The sequence below is a fragment of the Dasypus novemcinctus genome, chromosome 6 (assembly GCF_030445035.2).
Source record: "Dasypus novemcinctus isolate mDasNov1 chromosome 6, mDasNov1.1.hap2, whole genome shotgun sequence".
NCBI classification, from domain to species: Eukaryota; Metazoa; Chordata; class Mammalia; order Cingulata; family Dasypodidae; genus Dasypus; species Dasypus novemcinctus.
This window is the reverse complement of record NC_080678.1, coordinates 48,432,468-48,450,937: the sequence shown is the minus strand read 5'-3', so window position 1 is coordinate 48,450,937 and position 18,470 is coordinate 48,432,468. Positions and strand designations below refer to the sequence as shown.

Here is an 18,470-nt window from a genome sequence, read left to right as displayed (position 1 = left end):
AACTTGAGCTGATTAAGCCCAAGCCCCCGGGGCACCTATTGGTGACTGAACACATGTTATTCCCATGCCCCTGGAAATAGGTTTTCAGTGGAGTGAGTAGGATGATCTGGGAGCTTTAGAAGGAGAACTGCTGGACATCTTTTTTTGGCACTAGTGTCTAGCCCTCAGAAAAACTTTTATTCACTCACCAAATGTGAACAGAGTACTCAACAAGGTTGGGCACTGTTTTGGCACTTGAGACTCATGCCACATGTATGTCCAATATAGAGTCATATATACAAAGACAGAGTCCAATGGAGGAAAGTAAACATATCAATGTTAAGGGAAATAAGGAGTCACAGGTGCTGTGATAGAAGTATTTTAGAAAGTACCGTGTTAGGGGACTCAAAAGATGAAGTGGTCAGATATTCCTGAAGGAGTCAGGAGAAAAGGTGCCCCCCTTGAGTTTCCCATTTATAAGTACAGGTACTAATCATAGCATTTAATTGGGAATGGCTTTATTAAGTAACATAGTACGTGGATGTTCTTAGACATTTTCCTGGCACAGTTTATGCATGTTCTATTTCTGTACTGGGGTGGCCTTATGAAACAGATAACGGCGTGCTATGTTTGAAGCACTTCATCAGTAACTGAAGTCCCATGGTTCCCTTGCATTAGGCAGGGAGCTTGGTGCAGATGGCAGGAATTTTCTTTTTGTTCTTGTTCTGTTTCCTGAACCTGACAATGGATCTGGAACATACTGAGAGGGAATGAGAGAATTTCCCAAGGTTGCTTTTGGCTCCTTGTCTACAAGGAATCCCATATATCTTGATTAGTCTTTTTGGAGCCTGTGATCTGCTTGTATCTAAGGAAAGGGGGGGGAAGCCTGAGGGTGAGAGTTACAATTTTTTACCTTGGAGGCCCAATGGAGTTCTGACTAGAAGTCCTAGAACTGCCCAGAATACAGAAATCTTATCAAGACCAAAGACTCTGATCTGCTGTTAGGTTCCTTTGTGGCCACTTAACGCAGAAGCTACAGGGAAGGCATTTCCTCCTTCTGTCCAATGGGTCGAGAGCAGCACTTGAGAATAATAAGCGACATTTCAACTCCTGGAAATTGGTTGACCTATTTGTTTGGAAGCTATGTAGTAAAAATTAGATTGAAATGAGATCACAAATGTGAATATGCTTTGAAGAATCCAAATCACAATTATTAATGTTGTGGCTGTTCATTTTAATAGTTAATAGTAATAATAAAGCAACCCCCATATACCATGGAAGAAACAAAGATACTTCACAAACCACAAACTAGTATATTTCCAATACTGGGCACTTCAGTATTTTGTGAGGTCTCTGATGCTTAAAATAGAGTTGCTGACAGCTGAGGTGGGTCTGAGTTCATTGCCACTACAACTGAGCTGTAGTGTATTCAGCTCATGAGCTGTGTATCAGGGGACCTACATTTGGCTGACTCATACTGACTGCCAGAAGAGCTTGCTGGGGAAAGCAGTCCAGATGATTCTGTTTTTCTGACACATTGACTGAAAGAATTAGAGGACTAGGGAGAGAAAAATGGAAACATTTTCTTGAAGAGCTTGAGTAGAAGATTGAAGGCTATTGAAAAGAGGAAAAAAATGAAAGAGGACATGTGGGTGTACCTAAGCTCTGAGCTGTGTGCTTCATGGGAAAGAGGACAAATGGTGGGAAAGGAAGTATTTGGTCAAATACTTTATTGAACTGGCTACTAGATTGCACTGTTGATCTGGAACAGTTTGATTGCTTATTGGAGCTGCTTTGAGATGAGTAAATGACAAGGAAGGCACTATACAGATACTCATGTGATTGCTGTTTGAAACCTATGGAGGTGACTAGACAGGAATGAAATACAGGGTGAGGTATTAAAAATGTGCTCAAGACAGCAGTATTAATTTATAGGTAGATGAATGCCTATGAATAAACTGTGGTGTAAACTGAGTTTCAGAAGGCTTGGACCTGTTAGAAACCTTGGAGCCCTGTGGTTTGTGTTAAAAAACAGTTCTTATTAAAGCTGTGTGTTTTCTTTTATCCTGTTTTGTTTTTTTTTTTTTATCCTGTTTTAATGATAACATTAAAATGCATTTTATATTTAATTTTAACTTAGAGGCTTTTGCAAATTCTCAGTAAAATTTTCTTTTTAGGAAATGATATTATCTCATAGTCTTCTACCTTAATAAGTGACCTATATTGCATTTCTTAATTTCTTTTTCCAGCACTTGGCCTAATCAATTTTATTGAAATGTAAACATAAACCATTCAGTCCATCTACAGTACACAATCAATGGCTTTCTGTAATCACAGAGTTGTGCATTCATCACTACAATCAATATTTTACTTGGCCTAATTTATTCCTACTAAGGCCCTTTAGTTTTAACTAGGACGAAACTTTAGTTTTTACATGGAACTAGAATTATTTATTTTCTTCTTTATTGATAGTGAAATAGGTTTTTCAGAATGGTTTGGTAACATATCTTCTGTGCAATTGAGTCAGAAAACTTTCAGTTTAACAGCTATCTAATATTTAGATTTACTGTACTCTTAATCATTTAAAATTAATTTGCATGAAAGTTACCCTTTTAGAACAATAGCAGAAAGTAAGTGACGAAAAGACCTGGGTTGGAGTGAAGTTTCTGCAACATTTTGTTCAATTAATGATTATTATGCCAGATTTTAATACATCTTAAGAGAAAGGTATAATAGGATGGTGTTATTCAATGTATGAGTATTAATAGGTGTTATGCAAAAAAAGTTTCCATAAAATTATTTTGGAAATTCTGCATTAAATATTAATGAGCAGATTTCTTTACTGCAGAACTCCTTAGAACCTTTAATTAATAAAAACTAATGGATGCTGTGAATCTCCAGGAATGAGAAGACTGTCTACAGCTTTTCCCAAATGCTGCTTGCCTGGCAGGGCACCCCTAGGGTCCTGTATTCCACAAAACACTCTTTGGGAAAACTTGAAAAGGAAAATTAGTTATTTCAGTACTAGCTGTTGACATTAATGTTATATTCTCTTAAATTTATTGAAGCCTGATATTAAAATCACTACTGATATAAATTTGGTATGTTTATACCACCAAGTTTTATGCTTGGCTTTTGCCTTTTTCCTTAAGAAGATTTTGCCTTTGAAGATGAACAATTATACAAAGCAGGTTAAGTATTCAGCCAAAAGGAGGCTTCATGGTCATTATGAGAGCTTCCATAGAAATGTGTGCTTGAGGAAAAAATCTAAAGAAAAACCATTTTCACGTAAGTGCTTATGGACTACAACATTCCATTGTGAGCCATGTGGTGAACTGAACTCTTCAAGGCAGAGATCACATTTTCTCTGTAGATAGTTTTTATTTCCCTGAACAGTGATTTTAGACATTTATATTAGTTTCCAAAGTTTTGGACTCTTGAAAAACTTAAAATCTGACAACAAGGCCTTGCATTCTAAAGGTAACTGATGGACCTGAGAAGCGCCTGCTTCCTTTAGAAGGAATAGGCTCGTTCCAGTGTGTCACTGCTTGCTTACCAGCTATATTCCTGGTGGTTTCACTCATTTAGGCTACCTGTCTGGCGCCAAAGGCATATGAGTTTGTGTGACTGCCCTACTTTAAGGATATGGCCACAAGACTGGTGAGTGTTGCCTACCAATTAATACTGCAGTGTCCCTTCCTAGAGTCACCTTTCAAGTAAATGTGGTCAGATTGTTCCAAAAGGGGTACTGGAGTCATATTAGACTTATTTAAAGGAATCTTCACTATTCTTGGGTGACATCCCTATACTAGTCTTCAGACTAGTGAGGCTTTTACCACCAGAGCATAGCCTAAATTTAACAATATACTGGAAGAGTTGTTTGACATACACACAGAGTCATCCCTATATATGTAAAAGTTGTGTTGCCAGGGAAAATTTGTATTTAACTAGGAGAGAGTCCTGATTTCATCCATTATTTTTTTTTAATTGTTAAAGAAACAAATTAGAAAGAAGCTGTTTATATATATATTTTTTTATTAGAGAAGTTGTGAACTTACAAAACAATCATGCATAAGGTGTAGAATTCCCATACAGTACCCTTCCACCTACATCTTACATTGTTGTAGAACATTTGTTACAGATTACCAAAGAACATCATCAGACTGTTACCACTAACTGTGGTCTATAGCATTCATTTGGTATATTTTTCCATACCCCCATATTATTAACACCATGTAATAGTATTGTACATTTGTTATAGTTCATGAGAGAACACTTTCATACTATTAACCACAAACCATCTTCCACCATATGGTTCACTGTGTTATACAGTCCCATGCCTTGTAAAGTCTATCCAAAGTGTACACTCAGTGGCCCTCACTTTCATCATAGAGTTGCACAGTCATTGCCACAGTAAACTTTTGAACATTTTCCTTAGTCCAAAAGAAAAAATCTCATACATTCCTATTATTGACCCTTAGCATTGATATAGTACCTTCTTTGACACTGATGCAAGAATATTACAATATTGCTGTTAATATAGTCCATAAGTTACATTAATTATATTTTCCCCATGCATCACCATATTCTTACCACCTTGTAATAGTGATGTACATTTGTTCTAGTTCATAGAACATTTTTCTGTTTGTACTATTAAGCACAGTCCTCATCCACCTCTCAGTTCACTATTTTATTTAGTCCCTAGATTATTCTCCAGCTTTCTTTCAATTGACATTTATATCCGTAGACTACCCCTTTCAGCCACAATCCCATTGTAAGCAGCTGTTTTTATTTCTTCTCTACTCCTTCCACAAAATATTTGAGTCAGCTTATAAAGTATATTTGATCTTATTTTAAAAATCAGTACTAGAAAATATGCCTAAAAGGAAGTTTAAAAAGGAAGTTAGAACACGGCTATCAGGCCCAAAAGTCTAGGAATAAACCTAAGAAGATGGAGAACATGACCTGTGTGAGAGTTGACCTACATTTCAAAGAGAAACCAAAGTGTAAATTGAACTTCTCAATACCAACAATATCACAGTATCATTTTCGCTTGGCATGTGGAGTGTGCTGATGTCGTATGTTGACATTTTCCAATTCTACAGCTGTTTTCTGGTGACCACTGGGAAATGTAAGTTTTATGAATAAGGTTAATCAGCACTGTCTTCTGAGCCCTTTTCCTATATTTTTACCTAAACTGTAATGCTAAGAGTAGGGTAAAGGAATGGATTGTGTGTGATGTATGATGAGGTGAAGATTGGGGGGAATACCTCAGTTCTTGGAGGAGGATGGGGCAATAATGAAAACTCTCAGCAGGAACATTTATGATCTGCAGAGTTCTTTTATAACCTACAACTATTATAGAAGGCTATATTTTCTGTACTACTAAGTAAAACAAGACCACTATGGAAACTACAGAGGAATTGTTTTCACTTGTGAAACAAAGTGATTCAGTCAAACTCAGTTATAAAATTTTTGGATTACCTTCCTTGTCCTGAAACTGTCTTAACTACTTTTTTGGGAATGAGACTGGAAGAAGAGAGGACTTTATCTAAAAAAAGATATGTGTGTCTCTCATCAGTTTTTATTGATGACATTAGAATTCTTGTTCTTACAATGTAAGGAAATTAGCATATTTTAAATTAATAATTAATTAAAGTGCCCCTTTGAAGACATTTGAAGGTGGTACTTCATAGTTTTAGTGAACCTGTCTTTGTAGTAAATGCCAAGGGAAAGATAGTTTAGTCAAAGAGACCAAATTTTACAAGGATAGAACTCGGTATATCGCCTATGTAAATTTGTTCATTTAATAAAGGTAGAACAAATGCCTGAATATTAACAGAACCATAAACAGGTTCAGGTTTTCAGGATCTATGAAAGAAATGGAGATTTTATGGCTGTTGGCTAACTGGTGAAGGCAACAGAGTCATAAAATACAAAATATGATAGGGTTGAATTTTGTAGCAATCTTTAGGTTGAATAGACTATTTCTTACTGAGCAAGCCATTTTTAGAATTGATTCTAGGCATTTTACAAGTGTACTTGTTTTCAAATGAGAGTCATCCTGAATATAAGCCAAGGCACATAAGAAATGATCATGTATATGTTTCCTTGCAGTAAGTACAATCTTAATGTACTTAATGTACAATCTAACATTTGAGCAACAGGCAAGATGGAAGAATTCTGTTGATACTAAGGAAATGAAAATTCAACTGTTTGATATCTTAGTTGTGGAGTAGGGGGAGGGGAGGGAAAGGAAGCACGTTTCATAAAGACAAACACCTATCCCAGGATCTGCCTCTGCCTAGTCTGGTTCCCAGAACATGCTGCAGTCTTCATGATTGGTTTGGGTATCCATTTGCAGGCACTGCTGAAACTTGCTTTTTGGTGTAGGATTTTTGTTGTTTTTAAGCAATTTTTTGACAATTCATATTATGGTTTGAAAGAAATATATTTTAAGATTAAGATCCTGATGAAATACCTAATTTTTAATTGCATGATAAAACAATACTAACTATACACAAGAAAGTCAGAGTTCCAGTGAGGAGATAATTACCAAATAAATAGCAATATGTCACGAAGGGTTTGTTTTTCCTACTCTTTGAAAATTTACTTGAATTTGCAAGTTCTGTGCTAACTAGATGAGTTAATCTGTATTAACACATATTACTGAAAGATAAATGTTTTAATTTGGGGGGGGGATGATAGGAATTAAAAAACCAAGCATATAGATACTTTTAGAAAATATTCCTAATATTCCGTTTCCTTCCTTTAGGTGAACTCTTAAAAAAGCTAAGTGTTGTGCTGTGATAGTCTTTAAACAGCCTACCTATCATGTGTTCAAATGAATCTGATTCAAAACACATAATCTGTCTCTAAAAGGCTTCCTTTTTTTACATCAGAGTTGGTTTCTGAAAGTTTTGTGGTATATGTTTAGCGTTGAGTATAATACCTGTTGGTTGACTCCTCAAGAGCTCTTTTAAAAGGCACTCAAAATAGATAACATTAATTAACTGGATTTTTGTTTGGGTTATATATGTTGTAAAATGCACAAATCAGTGGGTTTGTCTTTTAGTTATCTTATTCTCATATGGGGTTGATGGAAATGAAGTAAGGACCAAGTAAACAACTTTTTTTCAGGTGCAAATTCGACCATGGAACCTAAGTGACAGTGACTTTGTAATGGATGGTTCTCAACCTTTGGACCCCAGAAAAACTATCTTTGTTGGGGGAGTTCCACGACCCCTTCGAGCTGGTGAGTGGAAATAGTAACACCACAACAACAAAACCAACGGCAACAAAACCCCCAAATCATTTAGTCTTAAGTATTTTCTAGGTTTTCAGGCAGCTATACACAATCACCAAAAAAGAAAGCTGTTGTGTCAGTTTCACTGAGCTGACTTTTTCAGGATTAAATGTTTTCTTTCCAAATGGTCTATTTTCTTATCGTGCAAAAGGAATTTCATTAAACTGTTATGGTGAGAGGATGAATTCTGTTTAATGCTTTCCTATACAACAACGTATTTAAAAAAAAACAACATTCAGCAGTGTGCATTCTTATGCCAGGTCACATTGTTGTGTATAACAAAAAGAAGTAACCCCATCAGAAATCTGTGCAGTGTAACTTTGTGCCCACTTAGGCTGAACTGAGCCACTGCTGGAAATGGTACCACTGGGAATCAAACAGAACTCTTCCCAAGTGGGACTGGTTCCTATTTTTTCTTATATACTTTGGGAAATAAAATTTATATTTGAGTATTTTATTATGACTTTTTTAAAGCTTCCCTGTTTTTCTTTTTTTTTTTAATTCTTTTTCAGTGATTAAATAATTGTGCCTGCTGGGATTGGGCTGAATCTTAATTGTCTGGGGAGTTTAAAGTAATGCCGGACTGATGACTTCAACATTTAAATCCAAAGGCAAATCTAATAAGCTGTGGATCAGCTTCCTAATGATCAGTGTTATTGTCAGTGAAATATAATAAAATTATTTGTAAGAACAAAGTTTTCTAAAACACTTTTTTTTTTGAGGTACCAGGGCCGGGGATTAAACCTAGGACCCTGTATGCAGTAAGCTGGTGCTCAACCACTAGCCACATTGGCTCTCCTGAGTTAGTTTTTTCATTTGTTTGCTTGTTGTTTGTTTTTGTTTTTAGGAGGCACTGGAGACCAAACCCAGGTCTTCCCATATGGGAAGCAGGTGCTCAACAACTTAAGCTATATCCACTCCCCTAAAACACTTTTAAAATAATTGTTTACTTTTTAAAAGACCAAAATCAAGGTTACTACTGTTGCCATTGTGTTACAAAAGTATATTACCTCTGTGTTGTTTATAAGCAAATAGACTTCATTTTGCCCAAAAAATAAAAGAAAAAGCATAGATAATTAAAATCAAGTTGTAAAACATAATTATAAAATGTATCCTATAGCTATACTTTGGTGACTTCTTAATTCTGAAACTTTCTCAGTATTTCTTACATAGTCATTCAAATCCCAACTCCAATCTGCACCTAAAAGGTATCTTAAAGGCCTATGTAGTAATATATTCATAATTACATTTTGAAGCATTGTGACTGTAGAGTTTGTAATTTCACACTGTTTCAGAAGGTGAGATATCCTTGGATCATATTTTCATTCTAACAGAAAATTGTGCAAAAAGAAAGAAGCAAAGAGGCGGAGATGCTCTTCCCTTTTCCTCTTACCAGAGAATAAAGTAACTCAAACCTCAACAGTGTCACAAAATGAGCGCAAATGCAGCCTTTTGTTTCTGAACTGCTTGTGCTTTAAAAAAAAAAAAAAAATTGGTGGGGGGATTGTGGAACATTCCTAACTTATTTATTTATTTATTTTTAAGGAGGTACTGGAGATTGAACCCGGGACCTCGTATGTGGGAGGCAGGCACTCAACCCCTGAGCTACATCCACTCCTCCCTAACTTATTTTTAACTGGTATTATATTTTGGAGTGGAGAAGAAGAAAATTCCTTTGGGGTGTGTATGTGTGTGTGTGTGTATATTAATAGTTCTTATCTTACATTTGATGTCTTTTTTTCCCAACCCACCCTATTGTTATTTTTTTTTTATAAACCATACCATTTATCTAGAGTATAAAACAATAGCATATTGTATAATCACAGAGTTGTGCATTCATCACTTCAATTAATATTTTTTATTTTTTCATTTTTTAAAAGATACTTAGATTACATGAAAGTTACATTAAAAGTGTAGGGGATTCCCATATGCCCAACTCCCTACCCCTCCCACACTTTCCCACATTAACAACATCCTTCATTAGTGTGGTACATTTGTTACAGTTGACGAACACATATTGGAGCATTGCCACTAAGTGTGGATTATAGTTTACATTATAGTTTAAACTCTCTCCCACACATTTTTGTAAGTCATGACAAGATATATAATGGCCTGTATCCATCACTGCAGCATCATTCAGGACAATTCCAATGTCCTGAAAATGCCACCATATTACACCTATTTTTTTTTTTTTAAAGATACTTAGGTTATATAAATGTAACATAAAAGTATAGAGGATTCCCCTATGCCCCGTTCCCCACACCTCCCACATTTTCCCATACTAACAACATCCTTCATTAGTGTGGTACATTGATTGCAATTGTGTGGCCACTCTCTCCACATCAATGATAGAATGTCTTCCATTGCTAGAATCACAGTAAGTCTATAGTAAAATACCAGTAAGTCTACTTTAGTCCAAAGTTCATTCCCCAATCCTGAAAATTTTGGGATGGTAATGTTCCCACCACCTCTAATTGAGAGAGGCTGTGATCCATTAGGGCTGGTAGATGGGACTCTCTTGCTTGCAGTTGTAGACTCTCTCCATTCCTTGGTATGGTAGTTGTCCATAATTACCTCACTTCAATCAATATTAGAGCATTTTCAGCACTCCAAAAAAAAAGAAAAAAAACAGCAAAAAACAAATCATTATCATACCCTTATGTTAGTGCTACTAATTGATATATTTTTAACTACAAATGTCTTCTATAAACAGCCATCCATTGCTAGCTTTCATGAACACAGGCATTTGGATAACTTATATTTTCCTTATTTTTCTATTTCATAAACTTATCTTCCTTTTTCAACACAGATGTAATCCTAGACCAGAACTTACTTTGTGATTTTGAAGAATATTTTTAAAGAGAAACATAGAAATATGGCAGGCCTTTGGGCCATGACCCAAAGGAACCTTTATGATGTTACTTTTTTGCAGCTAACTATAACAACAAATAACTTTTAGTATTCCAGTCCCCCTCCCTTCTCCTTTTTTCCTAAAGGGGAATCTGAAAAAAGAACGTTCTAAAAGAAAAAGTCCCACAGTTATAAAATAACAGAACTGACTTTCATCTCATGTCTTTTTTTTAAGTCAAAGATGCAAGTTTATCAACTAAGTTTTCCTTTGCATTATTCATCCATTAATTCTTCCTCTTTTAATTATTCAAAAGGGGGGTAGGGGAGAGAAATAAATCTTTTTTAAAAAATTATTTGAAAGGGTAGGTAAGGATATCTATCCATTTGCCTTCTATAAATCTATGAAGATTCATTTTTCACACATGTTCTGTAATCATACTGACTCTACAAGACAGAACTCCAAGACGCTATATTGCGTTAACATTCTGTTGGCAAGGTGCTGCCAGTTCTAGGATTACAAAAGAATTATATTTAGTTTTCTAGTCAGAATGGTATTTTTTTTCCCTGCCTAGATAGTATACCTTTTATAAGTCTTGAATTCCTAAACTTTTTCTTTTAAAATTGTTTTGTTTTTGCATTATGTGAAGAGTAATCTAAAATAACTTACTTAATGGAAATGTTCTCCCCATGCCAACACCTCCCATAAGTATAGCTAGTTTTTTAGGGGGCTAAATTATCTATAGTAGTGTCTTGGAATTTTAATGTCTATCCCAAGACTTCCAGATTGGAGACCTTGTAATCTGGGCAAAGAGTTAATATCCAAAGCTTTTATCCATATGCATGGAATTGGGTATCTTTGGAACACACAGCTTTGTGGACTGGTGTGTGCCTTGGAATAAAAGACTTTTCAAAGGGATTCGTTTTGACTTTGCTAGACGATCTTAAATTTAATATAGTACATTTCACTTAAACAATCAGTACTTATGGAGCAACTACTGTGTTATAGGCACAGAGCCAAGTGTGCACCATGCCAAGCTGAATGAACATCTCACTATCATATTAAACAGGTCACCACTACAGAGAGTCAAAGATTTCAGAACAGGGGAAAATGAGAAACATATTAATAGAATACTAACTCAGAATTAATTGGAGGCTAAATTATACTTTTTAACATAATTCTTTAAAATACCAAACTTCAGGATTTTAAAAATTATTTCCAAGAGGTAGTATGTTATGGAATTCTGAAAATTCTTAAAACTGTTTCAGATACAGAGAGATCCTGGACTAGGTATGGGTGAACCTGCTCAACAATTGAGAGTTTAGGTGTCCAGGTGAATATTTACCCCTTCCTGGACCAGAAATAGGCCTTCACTATCTCACAGTGACAAAATACTATCATTCAAGAGTTATTCCTTTGAATCTCATGAGGCTTTTTGTCTTTGGTATTTCCCCATTTTAAGAGAGGAGGGGCCATTATCACTAATAAATTATTCTAAATACTGTCAAAATATGTGTACACATCAAAAGAAACAAACTTTTTTGTTTTGTTTTAATTTTTATAAAGGCAACCTGTTTTAAGCAATATTTCCAAGTAGTCTTAGAGTGCTCCCTCTGGGCCTTTGATAAGTCTTTCTTTTTAAAATTCAGGTTGAAAAAAATCACAAGACTAAAAAAAATCGCAAGACTGATAATGGGAAAATGTCAGTGGAAAATCTGAATGAGTTTACCCAATATGCAATTATTTCTCTAGGTCAAATAGTACACATTTCTACAGTGTCTTCTTCCTCCCTCCCATCACTCACATCAGTGACAGTGGCAAGCTAAGGATAGTTTGCCTATTGTTTCCTGGAGTTTCTCTCCACTTACCATGCTACTCAACAACCCCCTCCCCACCCTTATGCTAGGGAAGGCAGTTGGTAGACCTACTGTGCCACCATGTGGCTAAAGTATGCATATTCTTCAGAGTAAGTACAGCAAAATGGGCTGTCTGTCCTAGTTCTCCACCTATTATGTATGGAAGTACAACAGCATATTGTCTGTCTGCACTCACGGAATATAAGCAATACATCTTCTTGAATCTCAGTTCAAAAATAGCCCTATTGCATAACCCTATGGTTATGTAATGCACACCTGTTCACTCTGAGAACAAATCAGTGACAGGCTTGAGGCTTAAGAGGAAATCACAAGGAAAAAATAGATAATGAATCATCTGGTCTCGATCCTCTCCCCCAGTTTATAGTATTTCTCTGACTCCAACTTTTTGGCTTAGACATCTGATACAAGGACAGCCCCAGTGACCAAACTCTGGGACCCATCCACTCCCAACTTTGATCAAACTTGAAAAACCTTCTGTTTTTATCTCTAAATAAAAGCATATAAGCTGTTCTTTCCCTTCATAACTTCTTTCTGTTTATCAAGGCCAGATCCTTCAGAAAATACCAGTATTGAAGGACTGCTTATCTGAGTTCCCAAGCCTACCAGCAACTGTTCATCTTTGCATCTCTCATCTTTCCTAACTATTGCTCTAAGAAGTCTTTCCTTTTTCTCCTCTATTAATATTCTGTGATGTATTCTGAAATTTCCTCCTCTGCCTTTTTTTTGTCCACTGACTCTTGTGAGGATGGCTTTTCTGTGTGTTGGGGGGGAGGAGATTTTGAGGTAAACGTTCAGTGATATATGGCATACATCTACAGAACATACATCTTGACTTTTTCTAAGATCATTTGTTTCAAACATTCTGTACTGTCTTCCCTGGTAGTTCACATGTATTAGGAATTGTCCTGATTGATAATTTAGGAACTAGGAGCATTCTAACCATATCCCTTTTTTTAAATTCTGTGAAGTATTCCCAGCAAAAATAATCTTATATCAAGTTTCTTAGCAGTAAAAACCTTTCTTTCACCAAGTCCCAAGTTCAGTACAAGAATTGTCCCAACTAAACTCTAGAGTTACATCCTGACTTGATTAATTGCATTGCTCCTAAGGGCTAAGGATTTTTTTTATATCAGCATGTGTTTGTATTCTTCCTCCAAAAGAATAAATCCTCACCTACAGCTGATGTCTAAGTCTTCCATATCAGTGGCAGGTTGAGTAACATTATCATAAAGCCAAATTAAGGCTGGGATGATTTGGTGCTTATGGATCAGAAACCAGCCAAGTTAATGCTAAGCAAAGATAGTCAACAGAGGAAAATACAGCCCCTGGGCAAAACTTGAACATTGGATCACCACTTTGTATTCAGCACTCTAATACATGTTTAATCCTCATGATAACCCTGTGAGGTTGTAAGTGATAGAAATTTCATTTTAGAGATAAGGAAACAGAAGAGTTCAGAGGGAGTGATTGGTCCAAGGCACTCTGCAAAGAAGGAAGCCATTTTTATCAAGCTAAGATCTGAGCTGTTGTCTCAGTAACAGTCAACTTGGAATCAATCTGATTTAATCAAGTTAAGCACTTTGTCTGTCTGTCTTGGTTGTTCATATCATTTATTTGAAGATATTCTTAACCTCCCAACATTTAATGCAGAGCGGAAGCTTATAAGCACATTTCTTCCATTTGATGTTTGTGAACTGCCCTTGTGAACCAATTTGGCAATAAACCTAGGAGCCCACCTACAAGTTCAGTCTTCCTTTCTTTCAGAAATTTATAACGTTTTGTCATCCTGAAATGCACTATGCCCCTTTCCCATCTGCTTTGTTCTCATATTAACTTATTACCAAGAAATCTGTCTTCTAGATTGACAGTTTAGAATCTGTAAAAATGAATGTTGATATTTCCCTCCAGAACCCTCATCCCTCCTTCACCCCATTTGACTCTCACAATATCTTAGACTTAGTGCTGTAAGGTTGGCTTTGAAATCGAATTAAATCATAGGATAGGACTCTGGGATGGGGCAGAATTGGGGAGTCATCATGATTTCCTCTCTGTTGAACTTAGTTCCCTTACTGATCTCTAGAGATCAGGATCTAGAGATCTAGAGATCTAGAGATCCAAGGAACCATCACTGGGATTTAGATTCAACTTCAGAGGCATAGTCAGCACAACCCAGAGGAATTCATAGAATTGACATAAACGACACATTGCTACAGTATTCTTCTTTCCCTTTCTAGAGTATGGCATAGTGACATTCATAATGAGCAAGCATGTGGGACTCATAGTAAGTGTTGCTGTTACCATGGAATATTTGTTTATAAGACATCTTGAGTTGTCTTAGATGCATAGAACATCTTGTCCAAAGCAGTGTGTCCTTGAATGTAGCTACCCAACCTGCTAATTTCTCACCATGTGGTGACCTGACAGACACAGTGAACACTGGATAGGAAGGAAAAAAATAAAATATGGTTTGACATCCTCAAAGACTCTATGCCTATTGTCACCTTCTGTAGTATGAAGTGCAGACTCCTTCCTCTGTATTTACTGCCCACATAGTCTCATCTTCCCCAGGTTAAATGGTAACATTCCTGGAAGACAGTCTGTCCCTGCCCTCTACAGAATGTGCCTAAGAATGAGAATTCACTGTCATAGCCTTAGAAGGTCGTTTTACTACATTTTTTAGATAAGACACATCCTTGATCAAGGGCTCAGAATTCATAAGCAGGGTTGAGATTATAAGATATAAGTGAATCCATGAAGTTTTTAGTTAACTCTGTCAGATTCTTGCTGCTTTTCTTCTATTTTTCTCTCCTCTCCCCAAGTAGTCAGAATGGTAGCCCTCTTCACTCCACTGTCTTCCCATCAGAGGAAAAAACTGCCCCTGGGCAAAACTTGAACATAACTGATGATGCTTTAAAGAATCCTTTAAAGACTGGTCTCTAAAAGTAGTAGAGTAGCCAAGTTTGGCATCTGTAGGTGAGTTGTATCATCTACAGTAAGAAATTTCTCAGATTTTAAATTTATAGAACTTGAGGAAATCTTGTTCTGCAATTCTGTTAGTCACCTATGCAGTAGGATATGAATTAATTTCATCTTTTCTTGTATGCTGTTCTTACCAAGTGGTTACTTTTCTCAATAATTAGAACTCTGTCTACAACTGCAAGCAAGAGAGGCCCATCCATCAGCCACATGGGATTGAAGCACCCTCTCAACTAGAGGTGGGTGGGCATCACCATTCCAGACCTCAGGATTGGGGAATAAAATATGGACTAGCGTAGACTTACTGGTATTCTACTATAGACTTATTGTGATTCTAGCAGTGGAAGAAATTATATCCTTGATGTGGAAACAGTGGCCACTGGAATTGCTTAAGACAGGGAGAGGGAAAAAGAGGTGTAATATGGGGGCATTTTCGGGACTTGGAATTGTCCTGAATGACATTGCAAAGACAGACACAAGCTGTTATATAACCTGCAATAACCTACAGAATAGAGTGGGAGAGAGTGTAAACTTCAATGTAAACTACAAACCATGCTGTGTGGCAGTGTTCCAAAATGTTCAATTGCAATGAATGTACCACACTAATGAAAGAAGTTGTTAATGTGGGGAAGAGTGGGAGGTATGGGGAGTGGGACATATGGGAATCCCTTAAATTTTTTTTGGTAACATTTTATGTACTTTAAGTATCTTTTAAAAATAAATAAATAAATATATATATTTTTTAAACTCTGTCTAATACTTAAAAAGCACATCCCTCTGATGTTTGAACCAAGTGTGGGTTGGTCTGCAAGAAATGTTCTTAGTGAGGACTTACTGATTTGAGTAAAGATCCAAAGTTGTTTGACCATTATTTACCTTTTTTTCAATACTGATCACAGTATTAGAATTTCTGTAATTAAATATAGATTATATTAGAAAGAGTAATGAGAAATCTTTATTCTCTTCCCCAAAAAACTCTTCCCTTTAGTCACCTTGGTTTCTTCTAGCTTCTCAGCAAATTGTCTTTTGCTTGAATGAGACTTCATTGGCTTAATGTCTGCAGGCTCTGGTGGCCAAGAAAATGACTGTATTTAAGCTCATAAGTAGAAATGATTTATAATTAGTTTTCATAAAAGTATAAGTGGATGAGGGTTTCTGCTTCTTACCATAAGTACTTAACTGCCAGCAGTATCAATTATGATCTAATCTTTAGCACATGGAGATGATTTTCCAGCAGCTAGAGTCATGACATAATAGAGTGTTTGTTCTTATGGAGGTAGCCTTCTTTGGCATCCTCCTTCTTCTATGGTGTAGAAGAAACTGTGGTTACAGTAGCTTTCCTCCTTAGGGAGTAATAAGCTTCAGGCTTATTACTGATGTACCTTCTTTCTAAATCAGGTACTTTTTTGAGCCCTTCCTAAGGTGGAATACCAGTGCCAGTTCATTCCCTTGCCAGCATTCTTCTCCTGGCAACGCCTGGTCAGAGGGTATTTGTTCTCTTATTCCATTCTAGAGGAAGCCAGATCTTTGGTAAATTGGTATTTGACTTCCAGGGCCCCAAGGTTACTTATTTTACTAAGCCTATTCAAGCAATAAGAAAAGGTCACAATGACTGCAAGGAACAATTATTTCTACCTTCTGTTTCTTGGATCTTGTTGCTGGATCCACTAGCCATGTGAGGAGGTTATCAAGCCATCCACTGTTGCTGGGATAAAGTGTAAGGAACCACTGAACTCTGATATTTTGGACACATTCATGATTCTGTTTGTATTGCTTAGATGAATATTATTTCTGGATCCTGCCCCAAGACTGTAGTCAGGGTACACTTGTGCTCTAATTGGCCATGTTCCCTTGGCCATTATGACTCAGTACTCTGGACAAAATGGGATAATTGGGGTGATTCTCTGCCCTCTCTACTAGCACTTATTCTTGGTCTCAGTTATTGCTGGCATATTTTCTTACCTTCTGAAAATTACCTGTTGGTTGCAGGTCATTCTACCTATTAGACACTGGTATGGAAAAAAAATTTTGAAGGAGTTAAAGATAGCCTTTCTGTCAGGGCAACATAGGGTTTCTTCCTGCTTCATATTACAGGACCCAGTAATACTTGGTTTTTCTTCTGTTCTTAGAAATATGATGGGGTTCTTAAACCATGCAGTCATTCAGTCTTTGTATCTTCTGCAGATTTCTTTCCTCACCCTACCAGGGTTTGCTGCTTTGTTTCTCCTCAGATCCTGATTTCTGTGGCATTCTACTGTGTGGTGCTTCTTGGACATTGACTGTGGCCTAGGCCATCATCCGTCTTTCCCATCTTATCCTTTCCAAACAAAATATATCAGTATTTGAGAGAAGTAGCTTCTTGGGTCACTCCCCAGGAATAGGACTGATCTTTTGGACTTATACTATGTGAGTGGCCTGAAGGTCACATCTGGAGGAGGTGCTGTTCAATATCAAGTAAACAATAACCTTTAGGCAATTTGATATGCAAGTAAGTAAATACTACATGTCTGTCTTCATGGTACCTGTATGTTAAGGATAATTTTAGAATATCAGACCTTTTGAATGATCCAATCTTTAAATGCCTTCCAAACAAGTACTTTGTAAATATACCAATAGAAAAACATATTCAGAAGAAATTGGCAAGGTCTACAACCTCTGGATTTATAGCAAGGTATAGAATGTAGAATTCAATGTGAGATGTTAGCATGGAGACGTCTCAACTGGGATAGAAAACAGTCTTTTAAAATTTTTATTTTTTAAATGATAAAAGACTTACTTTAAGGCTGTAAGCATACTGCCTCTGATTAAAACAGAGTTAAGTTTGCATAGTTTAGTCATAATATGGCAGTGTGACTTTAATAATTGCTTTCAGTCTTAGACGTCAGTAACTAGGGCTGTTTCTCATTAACTTGTTGGGGCATTATGAAATGGTTTGCCTACCTAGGTCCTAGGCCAGTGGACTTAAGCAGTGAGAAATTAAAACAGGAGGATTACTGATAAATCATACCTTTTATGCTGTTGCTAAAGTTCTGGTTATGTAAAGTTGTGTATGTGTGTGTACATTCTTAATATTTTATTTTATTTTCAAATATACTACAAGGAGCTCCCCTACTTAAGTTGTAAGACTGGTGTGGCCAGTCTTCATGATATTTAACCTAGGCTTTCCTTTTCTTAATTATACTGCATGATCCTTAAATACTTCCTTCTCCTGGGCAAAAGTACCTTCTAAACATTTGTACATAGTTGTATTTATTTTCTTGCAGTTGAACTGGCAATGATCATGGACCGTTTGTATGGTGGTGTCTGCTATGCTGGCATTGATACAGACCCAGAATTGAAGTACCCCAAAGGTGCTGGCCGTGTGGCATTCTCCAATCAGCAGAGTTACATTGCAGCCATCAGTGCTCGCTTTGTGCAGCTTCAACACAATGACATTGACAAACGGGTAAGCAACTTCTCTGAATAGAATTGTTCTGGGGAAAAA

At 36.5% G+C, this 18,470-nt stretch overlaps 1 protein-coding gene across 9 annotated transcripts in view; it reads left to right on the top strand.

The window, feature by feature from the left end:
- Window positions 1-18,470, top strand: part of CPEB3 (cytoplasmic polyadenylation element binding protein 3) — a 238,494-nt gene that overhangs the window by 190,582 nt on the left and 29,442 nt on the right. For all 9 annotated transcript variants that reach the window (XM_071215767.1, XM_058298773.2, XM_058298771.2 and 6 more), the window contains 2 exons: window positions 7,120-7,234; window positions 18,250-18,431. In XM_071215767.1, the coding sequence (XP_071071868.1) occupies window positions 7,120-7,234; window positions 18,250-18,431 (297 nt within the window). The remainder of the gene's footprint in view (window positions 1-7,119; window positions 7,235-18,249; window positions 18,432-18,470) is intronic.